Genomic DNA, 18,504 nt, shown 5'->3' with positions numbered 1-18,504 from the left:
CATATTATGAATTTTATTTCATAAAAAGTTTTATTTAAGTACACATTATTATTTTAATCAAATATATGAGGGATTAAGAGAAAGAAATGTTTACGTTAAAGAAGAGAAAATGCCCCTATCATGTTGCCCTCAGATTAAGAGAAAAGAGATTAAGAAACAATAAAGTAAATGAACATGAAAAATGTGGTCTTTTTATATGAACATATTTGGCCTAAAAAAAGAGAGAATGCACAACATGGTACCAGAATTGGGATAGAGTGTAACCCATCGAAGTACGTTTATTGAAGGTGTAGTCTACCTCCATGTTTGTCAAGCTGAGTGTATCCAGAAGTTAATTAGCAAGCCAAATGGCATGTCCGTGGCCACAAATGATGCCACGATCCCAAAGGTTGGATCATACAATCGTAACATAGGATGCGTAACAACATGCATGGGGCATAGTAAGAGAAGAAGAAAGAAATTTTTCTTTAGTTCAAATCTATTGAAGAAGGAATTTTAAAAGTTTCATTTCAAAGTCAAGTAAATGTTTTCATGAGTTTTAAAGAAAAATTGCTCTTAACCAACCGATTTTAAATTAGTTGGGAAAGATTGCTTATTCAGCTTTTTTTGCTCATTCGTTTTGTTTTTATGTTTTCAAGTCAAGATGAATTGCAATAAAGGCTGGAAAGCAAATTAGATGGGGGAATAAGTCATGGGATGACAGGTTTTAAGTTTACTCATTTTCAGTAAGTGTGGGCATGAGAGAAAAAATAATTATTTTTAAACTCATTTTTTATATTATGTTTTAGACATTTACGTTTCCGCAATTATTTTCAATAAAGACTTCTTAAACTCATGCATTTAATATTCTAGTTTATGCTATGTGTGTCTTATTTTTGTGAAATTGCTTCTAGGTTAAAAAAACCTAATGTAACACTCCGCTTCAAAATCATAGTTTTAAAATGTGAAACAAGGTGTATTATTGATAAATCTGATATAAATACATGGTGACTAAAGGGGAATGATTATAAGGGCAATTATCGTGCGAAAGTTAATGTAGGTTCCCTAAAATGCATGAAAGCACTGGAAACATTGTCTTAGAAGGGAAAAACATTGGATTTTGAGCTCTAAAACGACACTCATTAAGCTTGGAAGAATGATCACAACGTGCATTTCAAAAAGAGCTTTCTGGAATAGAGTCATAGCACAATTCCAAGACTCATAACAAAAGTTATGCTTGTTTTACCAACCACTACGCAATGCTATCTGAAGCAACAATCTAACATTCTAGAGAAATGGTCGAACGATGGTGGCCTAGAACGCAAAAATGTCACTTTTTGAGCTATAAAAAGGAGGTTTTGGAGCTAGGGCTTCATTGTGTGCGCCTCCAAACCTCAAAAAAATGAACTAGCAACCCTATGAGAGAGAAAATAGAGAGATAGAAAGCAAGTTGAGAGATTTTAGAGGAGAAGAAGAGAAGAGAGTGTGTTTGGATCAAGAGAGCACAGAGCAAGCTTCAAGGGTAAGATCCTAACACTATTCTCTTTAAGTTTCTTGAAGTCTCAAATGATTTATGGTACATGGATCTACTCTTTCGAGCATTATGTGTTGTGTGAGTGTACTTGTTTAATGGATTTGTGTGTTTATGAGAATAGTAGAGGAGAAGGTATCCTCCATGAAAAGACCTAAGCTTTTCAAAAAGCTTGAGACTTTGGGATATATAAAGCAAGAATGGTTATAGGAGTGGAAAACAAGATTAGAGGAATGTGTATGTGATTAATTGTGGATTATTGATGATTTTATGGTTAGAAAGTTGGAGTTTCATGGATGCTTTGAGCTACTTTGTTTTTCATGTTGTTGAAGAGTAGATCTATTATTGTTTAAGGTGTTGATGTGTCGGATTGTTGCATCTTTGAAGTGTGGTAAAGGAAAGCCTGATCTTTTGAAAGAAAGATTGGACCTTTGGGTAAAAAATTTTGGACTATGGTGTTTGTGTTCTGTTTTAAGGATTGATTTGTTCTTCGGATAGTGTAAGGAATTCTTTTGGGCTTCAGAACATGAAAGATAGTTTAAATGTAGGACCTTTTGGAGTTTTAGGGTTTCTGTCTAGAAAACATTCAAACGGTGCGAGGGATGATCGAACGTGCAAAACCTTTGAATGGTCCCAAGACCAATTGAACAACCAAAATGTTCAAACTGTCCCAAGAACGATCGAACGACCAGAACGTTCGAATGATCACAATAACGATTGAACGGTCAGATTTGCATAATTTCTAGAAGTCTAAATTTTAGGTTTTTAGTTGTGGTTTAGCATAGATGTGCAACTAATAGTATAATCTTTTGACCAAGGTGAGTAAAACTCACGTGATACTATTTACCAACATTTTCAAGCATTTCTAGTTTTTATATCAAATGTGCATATTTTAAACACTTGTCAAATACTTTGCGATTTAATGTTGTGAACCTTGAGTTTCTAATTAAAGCTAATGATTTTGTAAAATGAAGGATTATGTGACTTTCACTTCTATTTTACATGCATGAAAATGAAATAATAATGTGCTCGTATATCATGGCCACCTTTGTTAAATAATATGAAACTTCTTTGTGAAAGAAATATGTGGCATGTGCATATTAGACTATACAGGTTGACCCCATTAGTTTAATATTGCCATGGATCTATTGGTCAAAGTGGCCAATACAACCATCCACGGATGGAGGTGGTTACATCCTGCGGCATCACTAGTAGTATGGATTACCCGAGGTCGGACCTGGTTGGTCCACTAGTGGTGGCTAGCTATTGTGCCTAACCGAGACACTAGTGTTGTACCAGAGGTCCATTGAGACTCGTAAACCTTACTATAAGAGGGTAAAGAGTACAGATAGATTATATGCTCGAGTTATGACTTGTGTTTTATATATGCATCATTATGATTTTTGGCCTTACCATATTGAGAGACATTTTTGCATGTGTGATTTCACTCTTATATTTCAATGTTATTGGGTTTACTACATAATTGTGTTTCACGTGTGCTCTACTCACTACGCTTTATCTTTTCCAACTGTAAAACGTATATGTTTTACATAGAAGCCAATTAGGATTTTAGTAAGAAGGACTTCGAGATAGATGCGGCCGTTTAGCATAATGATATTGATCTGGTTATCGCTTGATGACTCATTTCAAGATTTATCAACCTGCTTATGATAATTAATACTTTTGGGTGAAGCTGCAGACTTCACCCAAGTGGCTTGATCTTTGACTACCATAATGAGAATGACATCTTCTCTAATGCCAAAATCGTTACAACATGACTCCATAAAACGTTATAGAATGGGTCAATAGTGACTTAGTTTTACTTAGATATCAATCAACTAAAAAGACGAAAAACTATTTGTTTCTTTCAATAATTTGTTGATATTTTTCAAAATAAATGTGAAGGTCTATATCTAAGGGAGCAAGATTGTGAGTGATGTGAGGATATATAATTTTTTGTAAAAAATTTGAGTTAAAAATTGATGTTGATAGTTTTAATGGCGTCAAGAATAACATGTGACATCCATTGTTTAAGTAGCATATTCAACGCATGAAACTTAGGAAAAATTGTTAACTTGGTCTTTGGGGTTTGAGGTTACGACAAATAATTCATTCTGATATGCCTGTGCAACAAATAACTCTCCCCGTATAAATTTCAACCATTTTTTTGATAGGATCATTATGAAACTACAAATTTATCCTAAAAAAAAAATGATTAAAAAAGTTAAAAATAAAAAACAAAAGAAAAAGGGCCAATCCTTTTGGCCGATTATGAGGGTGGGCAAACAACTACCATAGCGATATGGCGGTTGGCCATCCCAGAACTAGCCCAAATTTTTTTTTTTTTTAAAAAAATAATAATAATTTTTTAGGATAAATTTAAAATTTCTTAATGACATTGTCTAAAAATTGATTCGAATTTGTACGGTAGGGAGTTATTTGTTACACATACATATCACATGAATTTATTTATAATTTTGAAATTCTAAGGAGTTATTAGTCACAACCTCAAATCATAGGGACCAATTTAGCAAGTTTACATTAAATTTATATGGTAGATGAGTAGGATGTATGTGAAATTATTTTTGTCAAGAAAATGTAAGATACAAAAGGTGGGATATAAAATAGAGTTATAATGAGTCTATGGAGGGGCAGAACTAGCTTATAGCTTTCGGCCCCCAAGTCATAAATTAGTTCTTCTGAAAATTTAAAAAATATCTCCAAAAAATATATATTATGAGATAGACACTCAAAAAATTAATTTCCTACCATCGGGCCCCCAATTTATTTTATTTTATTTTATAAGTTTGCCTCCCACACTGAAATTTCTAATTCCACTTCGGGGTCTATTTGGGTAAAAAAAATTTTATTTGAGGTACTATATATTTGGGTAAATTGTGCATGACTAAGTTGCCTCTTGTATTATGTTTGTCATTCATATCTTCTTCTTCTTCTTCTTTTTTCTTTTCCTTTTTTTTTTTTTTTAAAAAAAAAAAAAAATTAAATTTTTAATTTTTAATTTTTTTTTTTAGATGTCATTCATATCTTGATTCGACTGAGGAAAAGCAAAATGTCTATAATTTCTCTAGTATGATGATTTTGAGTGGTGTTTATTACTGTTTGAGATTCACCCTCCATGATGGTCGTGATTTTTTTCTTGGACAATCATGTGAGCTTGTGACTTTTTTGTTGTTGTAAAACATGTGATATCCCCTTTATAGTTGTATTTAACAACTTTATCATTAACACACTCATCCTCTTTATTTTTATTTTTATTTTTCGAAATTCAATAATTGTTAACGAATTTTTTAAATTATGAATTTCAGAAAGAAAAAAAAAACAATAGACAAACACTTGTTTTGGTAGTTGAAAAACACATGAAGTTCTTATCTACATAGACAAACACTGCAAGTAATTTTTTTTTTTTTTTTTTTTTTTTGAGTAAACAAGTAAAATTTTTAAGTGTTAATTCAATGACTGGTTTTTACTACTACGTCATCAAGTTATATAGTAGTCATATAACAGTCTACTAAATAATATTATTTTAAAATTAATATAAAACCACTTTGTATTTGTAAGGGTGCGTTTGGGATTGCGATTTCATAGACAAAAAGTGTAATTTTAAATCAAATCGTAGAAAATAAATCATTTGACAATTGCATTTTTAAAAAATTACGATTTGAAAACGTATAAAATTTGCTTTTTTAAATTATAGGTAATGGGGTGCTTTTTCGAAAATACATAATTTTAAAGACTAACTTAAAATTTTAAAAGCAAAATTTTGATTTTGCTAAACGCTTAATTTCGTTTTTTAAAAATCACATTTTTTAAAATCATACATTTTTAAATTACACATTTTAAAATCTGAATCCCAAATGGACCTTAAGTCAAATTGAAGGAATTACGTGAGTAGGAAATTTTAAAATTTTTAGAAATTACATTAAACCTCTTAATTTTGAAAATAAAATTAAAATTTTTAATGTTTTCATATATTTAATTTAAAATAAAGTGGTTTGCTCAAAAATCAATACAATAGTATTCCCTTTTGAGTTTTGAATACGCGAAAAGACTATGCAGCTCAGGCTCAGGTGGTCCCTCTTGCAGGCTGCCCCACCTAAATCATAATCAAACTGCTAAGGTCAATATCGTCATCTCACACTAACCGTCCGACAGCTTACGCGCCAATGCCCCCAATAAAAAAAAAAAACTGCTTTTACCCCACCCAAAAATTTCATACTAATAAAACAAAAAATAAAATCAATAAATATATTTATATAATATTTTCTTTATAATGAAAATAATCTCCGGAATTATTAGATTAGATTGTCATATTCATAGAGCATGTTGTCTTGCCAATGAATTAAAAAAAGAAAAAAAAAACTTAAAATCGTTGAAATTAAAAAAAAAAAAAAAATTGATTTAATAAATAAATAAATAAATGCTGTCTATATGACTCTCCAGTCTCCACCATCTTCGGCTCCTGTCTGTAGAGCAAGAAACCCTAACTACCTCTCACTCACGCTCACTGTCACTATCTTGCTCTTCATCCTATGCTCTGACTCTCACCTTCGGCTCGAAATGCGGACCGCTGGATCTCCGATCGCTGCAATGTGATCAAAGCTCTCTCATCCAATCACGGCCGTCCATTTCTATCTCCCAGGCAACATCTAGCGTGTACCTGACTCTTTTTGCTAAAGCTATATTATCTTCTTCGACCAGCTGGATTTCGTGGATCGCTGTTGGTATAAAATCTTAGCTTTTGTTTGCGCTTTTTGTTGCTTTGGGTGCTTAATATTCTTTGCTTGGATCGCGCATGGAGCTTGAAGTCACTGATTCCTCGTCTTTTTTCTTTTCTCTTTTTATAATTTAATTTGGAATAAGAGAGAGATGGATCGGATTCGAGAGTGTCTTTTGGTGGAATGTGGTTGAATTTTTGCAACTGGGTGTTGATGCAAATGTTGGAGTAACTTTTTTGGTGATTGATTCAGGGTCAGAAATTGCATCACTTCTGTGCTTCTCCTCCGTTCTTCATTGTTTACTTTTGTTTATTAGTTGAAGACATTTTGTTTGGTGATCAAAGCTGCTTTCTCTTACTTATATTGTTTACTCTCTGTAGTTGTATAAATGTTACAAACGCTTTCTGTGTGTTTGTTTATCTCTTGAGCAATCTGATTTTCTCTGAAGTGAGTTGTTGTTGTTTATTATTATTTTTTGTCTCGGTTTGACTTTTTGATAGATATTATTCCTTTTTTCTTTTTTTTTCTCCGTTTCTAGAATTTTTAATGTGGGAACGTTTGGATTTTCTATTGCTTCATGTGGGTTGCTGATGAAAATGGGAAAAGAAAAAATAAATACTTTTGATTGATGTTGTTCATGATAAAAATATGGAAAAATTACATCAGCTACTCGCTATAGATGTATATCGCAATTGGGTGGGGTTTTTCTTTCAACTGATATGAATTTTTGTTTAAAACCTTTTTCTTCTGTCCTTCGCAGGAGCAGCAAAAATCTGAAGTTATTTATTCTTTTCATTACTATATCTATTAATTGATTTTCTTTTTTCTTTTTTTCTTTTGCTATCATAGAAATTTCTATGATCATCTCAATATTAAAATGTCTGTAGTCTCATGAACAGATCTTCTGGGCTACCAAAGTCGCACTAAATCATTGAAAATGTGGGCATCGGTTCTCGGGTGCACTGTTCTGGTGCTCTTCACTGTCTTCACAATTGGGAAGGCGGAAATTTACATAGTAAGAGTTGAAGGAGAGCCTATCATAAGTTACAAAGGTGGGGTTGATGGTTTTGAAGCCACAGCTGTGGAATCCGATGAGAAGATTGACACCACCAGGTATCTTCAATTTTATTTTATTTTTCCCTGAAAAATTTGGAAGTTCTGAAATGTGTGAGGAATTTTAATCTTGGACGAGACTACTATCCCAGTGCCATACAATGCTTGCCAGCCTGATATGCCTTGACCATTTTAATAACGTGTAGAATGTTGAAGCCAGTGTTGTTTGTGAGCACCTTTTCTTAGTGGGATCTTGTCTTGTCAGATATCTTTGTCGGACTCTGGACATTTGTTGGATAATTTGTACATTGTTGGGCCTTATGAATTCTTGATTTGACTTTTCAAAGGCAATTGTATTGTCAAAATCATGCGTAAGCAAGCTCTTGAGTACGCCTAGGTGAATAAAAATGTAAACTAATTTTCAAGGCCGGGAATTTGTAGATAGCTGGTTAGGTCTAACTTGGACTTCCACCCTTGCCAGCTGGAGCTAATTGTTTATGTTTGGTCTATGATCCAATTGACCTGATTAGAAAATTTCAAGTGTATTTAGATATTGGTCATTATATTCTTAATGTTCTATGTTTTTTTGGTTTGTATAAATATCACCTTAAAAATTTGTTAATATTATCAGGTTGGTTGATTGGGACGTTTTAATCATAAAATCCTGCCTGGACCTGACCTGATCCATTACGTTCATTTTAGGTAGCATCAGTCTGGTTGCCTCTTTAGTTCTTCACTCTTTGTAGCTCACCTTTTGCAAATTGGGAGCCAAATTTCATTGCAAAGTCATTAAAAGACTTAATGCAACAAAATCGATGGGATCAAGTGAAAGAGATGAATTATTTCTGCTATTGATAATTAACACCTGCTATGAATAGTAGAATAGAGATAAAGGATTAATGAACAAAGTATTAATTTCACATTATTTTGTTATGTTTGTATATATTTTTGTAATCATGGCTCTGGTAATGCTGCTTTGAACCCAAACTTTTCTGGATCACCCCAACATTCCCTACTTGTCCGGCTGTTGCTGAGCAGTTTTTGGATATCAAACAGCACCTGCTGCTCTAGCTAATTGTCCAAACCATCATGTTTTTTGTGAACAAAGACCTCTTCTGGGATGGTAAAAAGGAAATTTTACAGTTTGTTGCTTATCCTATATAGATTGTAGTAATGTTTGTTAGTTATGAATATTACTTATTCTGAATATGGAAGCTATGCATTTGTTTTGTATATCTTGTATACCGACTTTCTACCAATTATAGCTATTATTCTGTTGAGAAAAGATTGTCTTCTAACATCATGTTTTACAGTGTGTATGATGCAATTTGTCATCCAAAGATAAGTAAATGGTTTTTATAATGCATTTGGATGATCCTAATTTTACAAAGGGCCCCTCCCTCTCCTCTCTCTCTCTCTCTCTCTCTCTCTCTCTCTCTCTCTCTCTCTCTCTGAATCTAGATAAATATTGTGATTTATATATAGGAGCTTTTTATAACGTTTATTTTTCCTCATCATGTGGGTCTTCTTTCAGTGAAACGGTCACATCCTATGCTGGTCACCTTGAAAAGAAACATGATATGCTTCTTGGGAGGCTGTTTCAGCATGGGACCTATAATAAGCTCTATAGCTATCGACATCTTATAAATGGGTTTGCAGTTCACATTTCCCCTGAACAGGTGAAAACCTGGGAAAATCTTATTTTAGGACTTATCTCTTTCTAATTCTTACGATTTTTGTCATATTCATTCCTCTTGCATTCTCATTCTCTTACTCTATTACCTTTGATTAGTAGGCAGAAATCCTAAGACGTGCCCCTGGTGTGAAATCTGTGGAGACAGATTGGAAGGTGAGGAGACTTACAACACATACCCCACAGTTTTTGGGGCTTCCAACTGGAGTATGGCCAACAGGAGGTGGCTTTGATAGGGCTGGAGAGGACATTGTAATAGGATTTGTGGACTCTGGGATCTATCCGCACCATCCAAGCTTTGCAACCTATAATACTGAACCATATGGACCACTTCCAAAGTACAGAGGTAAATGTGAGCTTGATCCTGACACTAAGAGGGACTTCTGTAATGGGAAGATTATTGGAGCCCAACATTTTGCCAAAGCTGCAATAGCTGCTGGGTCATTTAACCCTTCTATTGATTTTGCTTCTCCCATGGATGGCGATGGACATGGAAGGTTAGGCTCCATATGCCTTCAATAATTTTGATGCGCAATCCTGATCTACCACATATTCATTTTGATATTAGTATTGCATTACATGAAGGGAAAAGTAGTAGTTGCAAAAAAAAAAAGTCAAAAATAACTTCTATGTTTGGCAATTATTTATGGGTGTAATATGCAAAATGCAGTGACTGTTAAAGAATCCAAATGATAAATATAAAAGATTGATAAGTTAAAGGTGTGTCACTCAATTGTATAAAATGAGAATTGTACCTCTGGGATTCTCTTACTTATCAAAAAAAAAAAAAAAAAAAGAATTGTACCTCTGGGATTATAATTAAATGAATGAAAGCTAATTTTTAAATTAGTGCCACATATAGGTGGTGCTGTGAGAACGTTTCAATATGATTTTAATGCAATTGTGACAATCATGGACCTTCAAACCTTATTCTGTGTGTGCCACTCAAATCTTCTATTTTACATATGCATAAATATATTCATTTAGTAACAAATCTTGACAATTACTCAACTTGCATTGAGTAATCTGGAACATGGATTGTTTTGTTCTTAGAAGGTAAATGAGGCTGCAGGACACTTCATACTCTAGATTGTGGTACATATGGGACATTCCACCTTTGGTTTTCTGAAGATATTGAAATCAATGGCAATTGCCCACTTATTGGTGTAGAAAGGTTCTGCTGAAAGCAGATTAGGGAAGAAAAGGCAACTTCAACATATAAATAAGAATGGCATCCCCCCTTTTTGCCCAGAGAAAAAGAAAAATAGAATGGTTTCGCCCACTTACTCTTCAACATTCCTCTAGCCACTTCAAAAACTAGAGAAGAAGCTCAGTCAAGCACAAACACTTTACTTTTCTCCTAAATTTTATAGTTTATAAACATCTTCTGCTGAAGGTCTTGCTTATCATTCCTCAAAATATTTCTCACATTATTTTGCATTGGGGAGATTCCAAATTTCCTATTTTTCAGTAGCCTTCATTCTTTTTGTTTAAATATTGATAACCCTTGAATTGGATGTATAGATTATTCTTATGTCACTGTAGCGTGATGGCCTGTTCCTATTTCAATAATCATCCCAACTATTTGGAGTTGACAACATTGCTCTCCTGTTTGTGGAGATCTATAATATATATATATATATATATATATATATATATATATATATATATATTTTCCCTTTGTTCTATTTTCTTAATTAAAAAAAAATCCCTGATTATTGGACAAGACTTGTACAAAATCTGATGCAATTTTCCCTCTTTCTCTGTATTATCGGCTACCAGTCACACAGCGTCAATTGCTGCTGGAAATAATGGAATTCCTGTTAGGATACATGGCCATGAATTTGGGAAGGCAAGTGGAATGGCTCCTCGTGCCAGGTAAGGAAAAATAACCTTCACTAGCTATTGGAAAATAAATTAGTAAATCACTATCTTTTCCTTTATAACAGACACTTACAAATTATGTGTCCAGGATTGCTGTGTACAAGGCACTCTACAGGCTTTTTGGAGGGTTTGTTGCGGATGTGGTAGCTGCAATAGATCAGGTTTGCCGGAATTCAACGCCTGACAAAATATACTGCTAGTCTTGCTGTTTTTCTTTCTTTTTGTTGCTTATTTATTTATCTCTTTTTTTTTTGGGAGGGGGGAGACGGGGATTCCAGCTTGGGTTCTGGGTGGAATATTGTTTAGCTGCATTGCCTGATAACGTTTATATTTCTGATCTCTTCTAAGTGACATTTGAGCAAAATATTGTTACTGGTGTTCTGTTCTCTTGTTATTTGGAATTCTTACATAGATAGGCATCCTTGTGCATGTTTTGTAGTTGACTGTCTAGAGAAAAATCTTGACGGGTTACTGCCTTCCTGGTAGGAGGGGAAAATTCAAAGAGTTTTCAGCTAATTGCTTATGAAGAGCTGCATTCTCTATTATTAATTTTAAATGAATAGATTATTCTTTGCCAATAGGGTGATTAAAAAATGGTAAATTTTTACTGGTAGAGTGATTTTAATTTGAGAGACCTTTTGTGAACAGGCGGTTTTTGATGGGGTGGATATACTCAGCCTCTCGGTGGGGCCAAACAGTCCTTCAGCAAACACCAAGACCACGTATTTAAATCCTTTTGATGCTACACTTCTTTCTGCTGTGAAAGCAGGTGTATTTGTTGCACAGGCAGCTGGAAATGGAGGTCCTTTTCCTAAAACTTTGGTCTCTTACAGCCCATGGATAGCATCTGTAGCAGCTGCAATTGATGATCGCAGATACAAAAACCATCTGACTCTCGGAAATGGAAATATCTTAGCTGGAATTGGATTGTCTCGTAAGTTTTATTCACCTTTTCTATTTGTTTCTTTTTATCTGTCATTCTTTGGAAAGAAGCACTAGTTAACTTGTTTGACATAGTTCTTCAATCACATGATATCGAAGTTGATATGTGAAATTCATGTGGAGGTATTGCATCATGTCAATTTGTTCACATTGGGGTTGAGAAAGGCTGTGGGTCAGTTTGGCAACCCGTAGGGTTCCCATTTTCGGGTCAATGCCGTTTTGCTTCTTTCTAGAACTTGTCCTGAAGTAACAAACGCCTTTTATGTCATACACTGCTGAGGTCTTTTTGTTTCTTGAGCAGCGTGTGGGTTGTATAAAAAACGGACGACTCAGCTCTGCTCTCAGTGAGAAGAGACCCTTCTCTGAAAAGCTGAGAAGCAAGTCTTCTCAAAAAAGCCGTGTGGGGCATAAAAGCAAAAAATGATCTCTCTTACCAAACATCTTTCCTTTTTAAGAAAGGAACCATAAAAATGAATGCCAAACACACCCTGTAACTTTTGTAACACAAACTAGTGGTAATTCAATCCTCTGTAGTTGGTTTCTTCTTCAATAAATTTAGCTCTAACATGCGGTTCTTCCAATTAAAAAATAAAGTAGTGGTTTTGTTTGATTCCTTAAATATTTAATTCCTTATAATTCTTGTATATTTTTCAGATTGTAAGGCAAGTCCTCAATAGCCTGTATAATTCATGCAGAGGATTTTTTGTGGGTTGGTTAGGATAATGAGTCTAAATTCCATCTTTTTAATTGGAAGAAGTACAATTTGTACTTCTATTTAGCTTGAAGGGTTGGAGATCAAGAGTTTGATTACTTTCAATCATGCTCTATTGGGAAAGTGGTTATGGAGGTTTGTTGTGGAGAGTGATAAGAAATTATGGGAGTTTGGCGGGTGGTTGGTGCACTAATGGTATCACTAGACCTTATGGGGTGAGTCTTTAGAAACATATTAGGAAGGGGTGGGATGCCTTCTCTAGTTTTGTTAGTGTTGAGGTGGGTGACGACTCTCGTACCAGGTTTTGACATGATGTTTGGTGTGGGGATTGTTTTTTGAAGGGTACTTTTTTGTAGTTATTTTGCCTTTCAAGGAATAGGGTTGCTCTAGTGGCTAACTTTAGGATTATTAATTTTAAATCACCACTTATCTCAAAAACTTAAGTTGATAAAAAGAGGTGAATTTAATCATTTAATTAATGTTCTAACACTACTCTTCACGAATGGGCTCAAACTCTCCATCAACTCATGAGGCCCAACGCGTGGGATATTTAATTGAAATGGGGGGTGAATTGTGGAGTTAGGGTTCGAATTTATGACCTCTGACCTTGATACCATGTTAAATCACTACTTATCTCAAAAGCTTAAGATGATAGGAATGGGTAAATTCAATAATTTAATTAATATTCTAACAATAACAATGACATGGTATACATTATGACATTAATCTTATTAGACTAGCATATGATTGGGAAGTGGACTCCATCACCTCTTTTTTCAATGTTTTGTATTCCGTTAGGTTGGGTCTGGGAGGCGACACGATAAGTTATGTTGGACTCCTTTGAAAATACGATCTTTTGAGGTAAAATCTTTTTACAAAGTTCTTCTAAATGTTGACTTCTCCTTTTCCTTGGAATAGCATTTGGAGGACTAAGGTTCCTTTGAGGTTGGCTTTTTTCACTTGGAGAACATCCCTAGGAAAAATTCTCACTTTGGATAATCTTCGCAAGCATCACATCATAGTGACAGATTGGTGTTGTATGTGTAAAGAATGGTGAAACCCCAGATCATCTCCTTCTTCATTGTGATGTCGTGAGAGATTTGTGGAATATGATCTTTTAAATGTTTAGAGTAGAGTGGGTATGCCTAGATGAGTGGTGGATCTCCTAGTGTGTTGGAAAAGAAGGGTCAGTCGGAATGGTATCAATATTGTTTGGAATGTAATCCCTTCCCTTTTAATGTGGTACATTTGGAGAAATGAACACCTGAAGCTTCGATGATTGCGAGAAGACGAGCTCGGATTTACAGTTTTGTTTTCTTAAATCCCCTTTGAGTGGATCTCCACTAACACCCTTCTTAATGTCACTAGCTTTGTAGATTTTTGTGCTCTCTTTTCTTGTTCTTGATTTGCTGGGTGTTTTCTCTTGTATACTTCTTGTGTACTTGAGTTGCGTCCCTTGCACTTTTAATGAACTTCTTTTACTTATAAAAAAAACAGTCGATATATATACACATAAATGACACAGACGCGCAAATATTTCCTGAATTCAAGTTCACAGGTGTGCCACCACTCAAGTTTACTTCCATAGACTGAGGGCAATGTGCAAAATATGGACTGCTCTAGTCATTTTTGTGGAAAAATTGTCTAGCAGAAATTTACTAGAATGATTCTAATTTCTGTGAAGTGTCTTCAAGCAGCCACTGCTATGTGTTGTGGCACTCGTGATGTTGTGTCATTGGATTTTATCAAAGCTAAGTTTTCATGTTATATTCTTAAATATTCCAAAAGCCAATCTTCAAATTCTCTGGAATATTGCGCATCCGTAACCTATCCATGTTTATACATGGTATGAAATTTTGCTGACAATTAGTAATTTGCGAAAACAAGACATTTTTGCATGATTCCTATACCTTGTTAAAATGATAATAGAGTTTGGATGGAGATGTGGCTTCTTTACTTAAGAACACGCTTGAAACCATGTTCATTCCTTTACCCTGATTTTAAGTTGGCTTTTATGATAAATTTTCACTTTTATCAAAATATGGTAAAATTGGAAATAAAGTACTCGACAATTGAGGACAAGAATAAAACCCATAAAGTTAGAGAAAAATATATTTACAACTAAAATATGTGCTCTTTCTGCCTTTTTTGACTTGAGACTGAGTTGTGTAATTTCATGTGAATCCTGTAAGAAGTTTCAAAAATTTTTTCTTCTAAAGTTCACTTCTGGTGCAGTTATTTTCATTATTATAATTTTATTTGGCTTACTGTACTTCATAATCTTATATGCTCAAGCACATTTTATCTATAATTGCTTAGCTGCCAGTCAGTTGCCTGCTATTTTCTTTTATGTTCTTTTGCTTTCTAAAGCTGAAGTACAAGCTCTTATGCAGCTTCTACACATCCAAATAAATCATACACCTTGGTTGCTGCAAATGATGTGCTGCTGGATTCTTCAGTAATGAAGTTCAACCCCTCAGACTGCCAGAGACCAGAGCTTCTAAACAAGAACTTGGTTCAGGGGAACATTCTTCTTTGTGGCTACTCCTTTAATTTTGTTGTGGGTACTGCATCAATCAAGAAAGTCTCAGAAACAGTCAGGAGCCTTGGTGCTATTGGCTTTGTTTTAGCTGTGGAAAATATTTCTCCAGGGACAAAATTTGATCCTGTTCCTGTTGGCGTTCCTGGGATTCTTATCACAGATGTCAGCAAGTCAATGGTAATTATCTTTACTCCTTTCCTTCAGTGCCGTGGCTTTCCCCAAAGTTCATAGCTGTCCATGATGGGTTAGATCCTTAACTTGAGAATTGTTCTTAACTTTTCCTGAATCTCAATCTAGCGTCGGTATGTTGCTGAGTGGTTGACACTCTTATGTGGGGGTATATCTGTATCTTCAAGATTATAATATACGTTTTTTTTTTTTTTCCGTATAATTCCTCCTGAATTGTGATCGGGAAAGGGACGAGTATGTCTCATGTGGCAAAAAAAGATCAAACTGAGAAAAGAAACTTAGGGAAAAAAAGTACGAAGTATTATTTTATATAAAATTTACATAATTCCTTAGATGAGAGGGAGGGAGGCAGGGAGGGAAGGAAAAAGGGCAGTAATACTTGGTACTCATGTGGACTACTTTTGGTCTTGGTTTTCATATCCACTAAACCCAAACCCCCCGCCCTCTCTTTTTCTTTATAGTTGTTCTCACTTGTACACTATCCTTATAATTATGTGCTATCACTGCTATATGTAGGATCTTATACACTATTACAACATCTCTACACCAAGAGATTGGACTGGACGAGTGAGAAGCTTCAAAGCTATAGGTAGCATTGGGGATGGTTTGATGCCTATACTCCACAAATCAGCACCACAGGTGGCGTTATTTTCTGCTCGAGGGCCCAACATAAGAGATTTCAGCTTCCAAGATGCAGATCTGCTCAAACCAGACATTCTAGCTCCTGGTTCTCTGATTTGGGCTGCTTGGTCTCCAAATGGAACAGATGAACCTAATTACGTTGGTAAAGAGTTAAATGGATCCATTCAACTCTCTCTCTAGTTTTTGATGTTTCAAACTTTCTGCCAATGCTTCAATTATTGGGACTCGGTCAAACTTAGTCCCACAAATTCACATAGGAGATTGAATTTTATGTGACTCAAAAAGAAAAGTATTAGCAATAGATATTGGAGATCAGTGTTTACTCAAGTAAATTTGGAAGCATGATTTTGGAATTTCTGCTAATTTTTTTTATCCATTTTCTGCCGAGAAGATAAGGGAAAAGATATGAGCAACTAATAACATTGATAGTTTTTTTTTTGGCCATAAAATGAAAACAAAAAGAAATTAAAAGCATCCTTATTCCCCCACTCCCAAAAAAAAAAAAAAAAAAAAAACCGTGCTGCTGTAAATGAAAAAAATTTCAATTTAAGCGATTATTTGCTTCGTGCAGGAGAGAGATTTGCCATGATATCTGGAACTAGCATGGCTGCGCCTCATATAGCAGGGATAGCTGCTCTTGTAAAGCAGAAGCACCCTCACTGGAGCCCTGCTGCCATCAAGTCAGCCTTGATGACAACTTCAACAACGTTGGACAGAGCAGGAAGGCCTCTTCAAGCACAACAGTATTCTGAAACAGAAGCCATGAAATTCGCTGCTGCTACACCTTTTGATTATGGAAGTGGCCATGTTAATCCGAGAGCTGCTCTGGATCCAGGACTTATTTTTGACGCAGGTTTATTTTTACCTTTCTCTTCAAAATTTTGTTTTAACATTTTGCTTGGTAATTTGGCACAACAATGCATGGATTTATCAAAACAGGGAGTCAAAGGAGAGATTATTAGCGGCTTTTCTGGGACATCCTGCAGGATTGGTTAAGCTACAAAACACTAACCAGACTAGGAAACTGAACATGTAGCGGACATGAACATGATAGAATAAAGTGGAAGAGAAACCTAGGGGCAGAATTTATGTGAGGCAAATAGCATAAGGAGAATATAAAGGGCAGAGTTATTTTTATCGTATTTTTCCTAAATGTTAATAAAATATTTGTAGCTTGTTTGTCCAGTCACTGTGGTGTTTCCTCTTGGGGTGAAACAGGGGGTTGGCAATCATAATTGGCACATCAAGTGAAATCTGAAATCAATTACTGATATTTGCTAGTTGTTTCTTGTAGGTTATGAGGATTACGTGGGGTTCCTGTGCACAACTCCTGGTATTGATGCTCATGAGATAAGGAACTACACAAACTCACCCTGCAACTACACCATGGGCCACCCATCAAACCTCAACTCACCATCAATCACAGTCTCCCATCTTGTGGGAACTCAGACTGTTACCCGCACAGTCACGAATGTAGCCGAGGAAGAAACCTATGTATTCAGCACCAGAATGGCACCGGCCATTGCCATTGAAGCCAGCCCTCCGGCAATGACTTTGAGAGCCGGTGCATCACGAAAATTCTCCGTGTCTCTCACAGTCAGATCAGTGACTGGAACATACAGTTTTGGAGAGATTTTAATGAAAGGCAGCCGAGGGCACAAGGTGAGGATTACAGTGGTAGCTATGGGATACCAACGATAGTTGGGTTGGTCGATTATAGATTGGATTGGTCTATCTTAAAATTATGGGTTATGGTTGTAATATTCTTTGTAATATGTGGGAATAAGAGGCTAGGTGTATTTGTCTGAAATATATTATATGGATCGCTGTAAAGATAACTGATATAAGGGGGAAACTCTTAGTTTACCCCACTCTAAGTTTTGCTAATTTGTTAGTGATTTGGTAGTATGCTTCATAAGGAAGATTTCTTCTTTCTGTCTTCTATTTTTCATTTTTTGTAGTTTTTTTTTTTTTCTTCATTTCTTTTTCCTCCATACCAAGCTTAAAAATCACGAGTAAAACATATTTTAGATATTAACAATGATTAGATCCAGTAAGTAAAGGCAGAATTGGTGCAGGATTGACATAGCAGAAAATGTCGATCCAGCAAGTAAAGGCAGATTAGATCAATAGCAGAAGATGTGCTTCTTGCACAGGAGTTGGTGAGAGATTATCATAAAAAACATGGAAAAGCTAGACGTACACTCAAGATTGACTTGAAGAAAGCCTATGATTCTCTAGAATGGGAGGTCATCTTTAAGTGTTTAAGCTGCTTTGGTGTGTCGTCAAGCTATGTTCAATGGGTTAGAGAGGAATCACCAACTCTCGGTTCTCTGTAAATGGGATCTTGGTTGGTTATTTTGAAGGAGGTAGAGGGTTGAGACAAGGGGACCCTTTTTCCCCTTATTTTCTTGTGGTGGCAATGGAAATCCTAAGTAAGTTGATGGCAGAGGAGTTATTTGAGTATCATCTGAGATGTTCTAGGTTACAGATTACTCGTAGTTTTGCCGATGATCTATTAGTTTTCTCGGCTGCTATTATCAAATCGATGCAAACCATTAAAGGAGTGTTACAGAGTTTTGATGATCTCTTAGGTCTTTC

At 35.2% G+C, this 18,504-nt stretch overlaps 1 protein-coding gene across 3 annotated transcripts; it reads left to right on the top strand.

Annotated features, from left to right (window-relative positions):
* The first annotated feature begins 6,111 nt into the window (after positions 1-6,111).
* Positions 6,112-17,790, top strand: LOC133870671 (subtilisin-like protease SBT2.6). 3 transcript variants are annotated; one of them, XM_062307837.1, is made up of 11 exons: positions 6,112-6,252; positions 7,134-7,359; positions 8,834-8,978; positions 9,095-9,489; positions 10,775-10,870; positions 10,965-11,037; positions 11,525-11,810; positions 14,924-15,249; positions 15,778-16,045; positions 16,475-16,756; positions 17,198-17,790. In XM_062307837.1, exons 2-11 carry the CDS (start codon positions 7,184-7,186, stop codon positions 17,602-17,604), a joined length of 2,454 nt encoding a protein of 817 aa, XP_062163821.1. In that variant the 5' UTR covers positions 6,112-6,252; positions 7,134-7,183; the 3' UTR covers positions 17,605-17,790. The 3 variants fall into 3 exon arrangements, with proteins under 3 accessions (XP_062163821.1, XP_062163820.1, XP_062163822.1); XM_062307836.1 differs by lacking the exon at positions 6,112-6,252 and adding an exon at positions 6,345-6,499 and having other exon boundaries at positions 7,146-7,359; XM_062307838.1 differs by lacking the exon at positions 6,112-6,252 and adding an exon at positions 6,853-6,942 and having other exon boundaries at positions 7,146-7,359.
* Positions 17,791-18,504: the final 714 nt, after the last annotated feature.

Source organism: Alnus glutinosa, chromosome 6, assembly GCF_958979055.1.
Source record: "Alnus glutinosa chromosome 6, dhAlnGlut1.1, whole genome shotgun sequence".
In the NCBI taxonomy this organism is placed as follows: Eukaryota; Viridiplantae; Streptophyta; class Magnoliopsida; order Fagales; family Betulaceae; genus Alnus; species Alnus glutinosa.
The sequence above is the reverse complement of the archived record's forward strand: the minus strand, read 5'-3'. Positions and strand labels throughout refer to the sequence as shown.

What these genes read in the sequence shown, in the direction of transcription:
- LOC133870671 (XM_062307837.1), top strand. Translation starts at nt 7,184, where the DNA reads ATGTGGGCATCGGTTCTCGGGTGCACTGTTCTGGTGCTCTTCACTGTC. An exon ending in GATGGCGATGGACATGGAAG is followed by an intron (nt 9,490 to 10,774) that starts GTTAGGCTCCAT and finishes ATCGGCTACCAG; the next exon opens with TCACACAGCGTCAATTGCTG. An exon ending in AGATGAACCTAATTACGTTG is followed by an intron (nt 16,046 to 16,474) that starts GTAAAGAGTTAA and finishes TGCTTCGTGCAG; the next exon opens with GAGAGAGATTTGCCATGATA.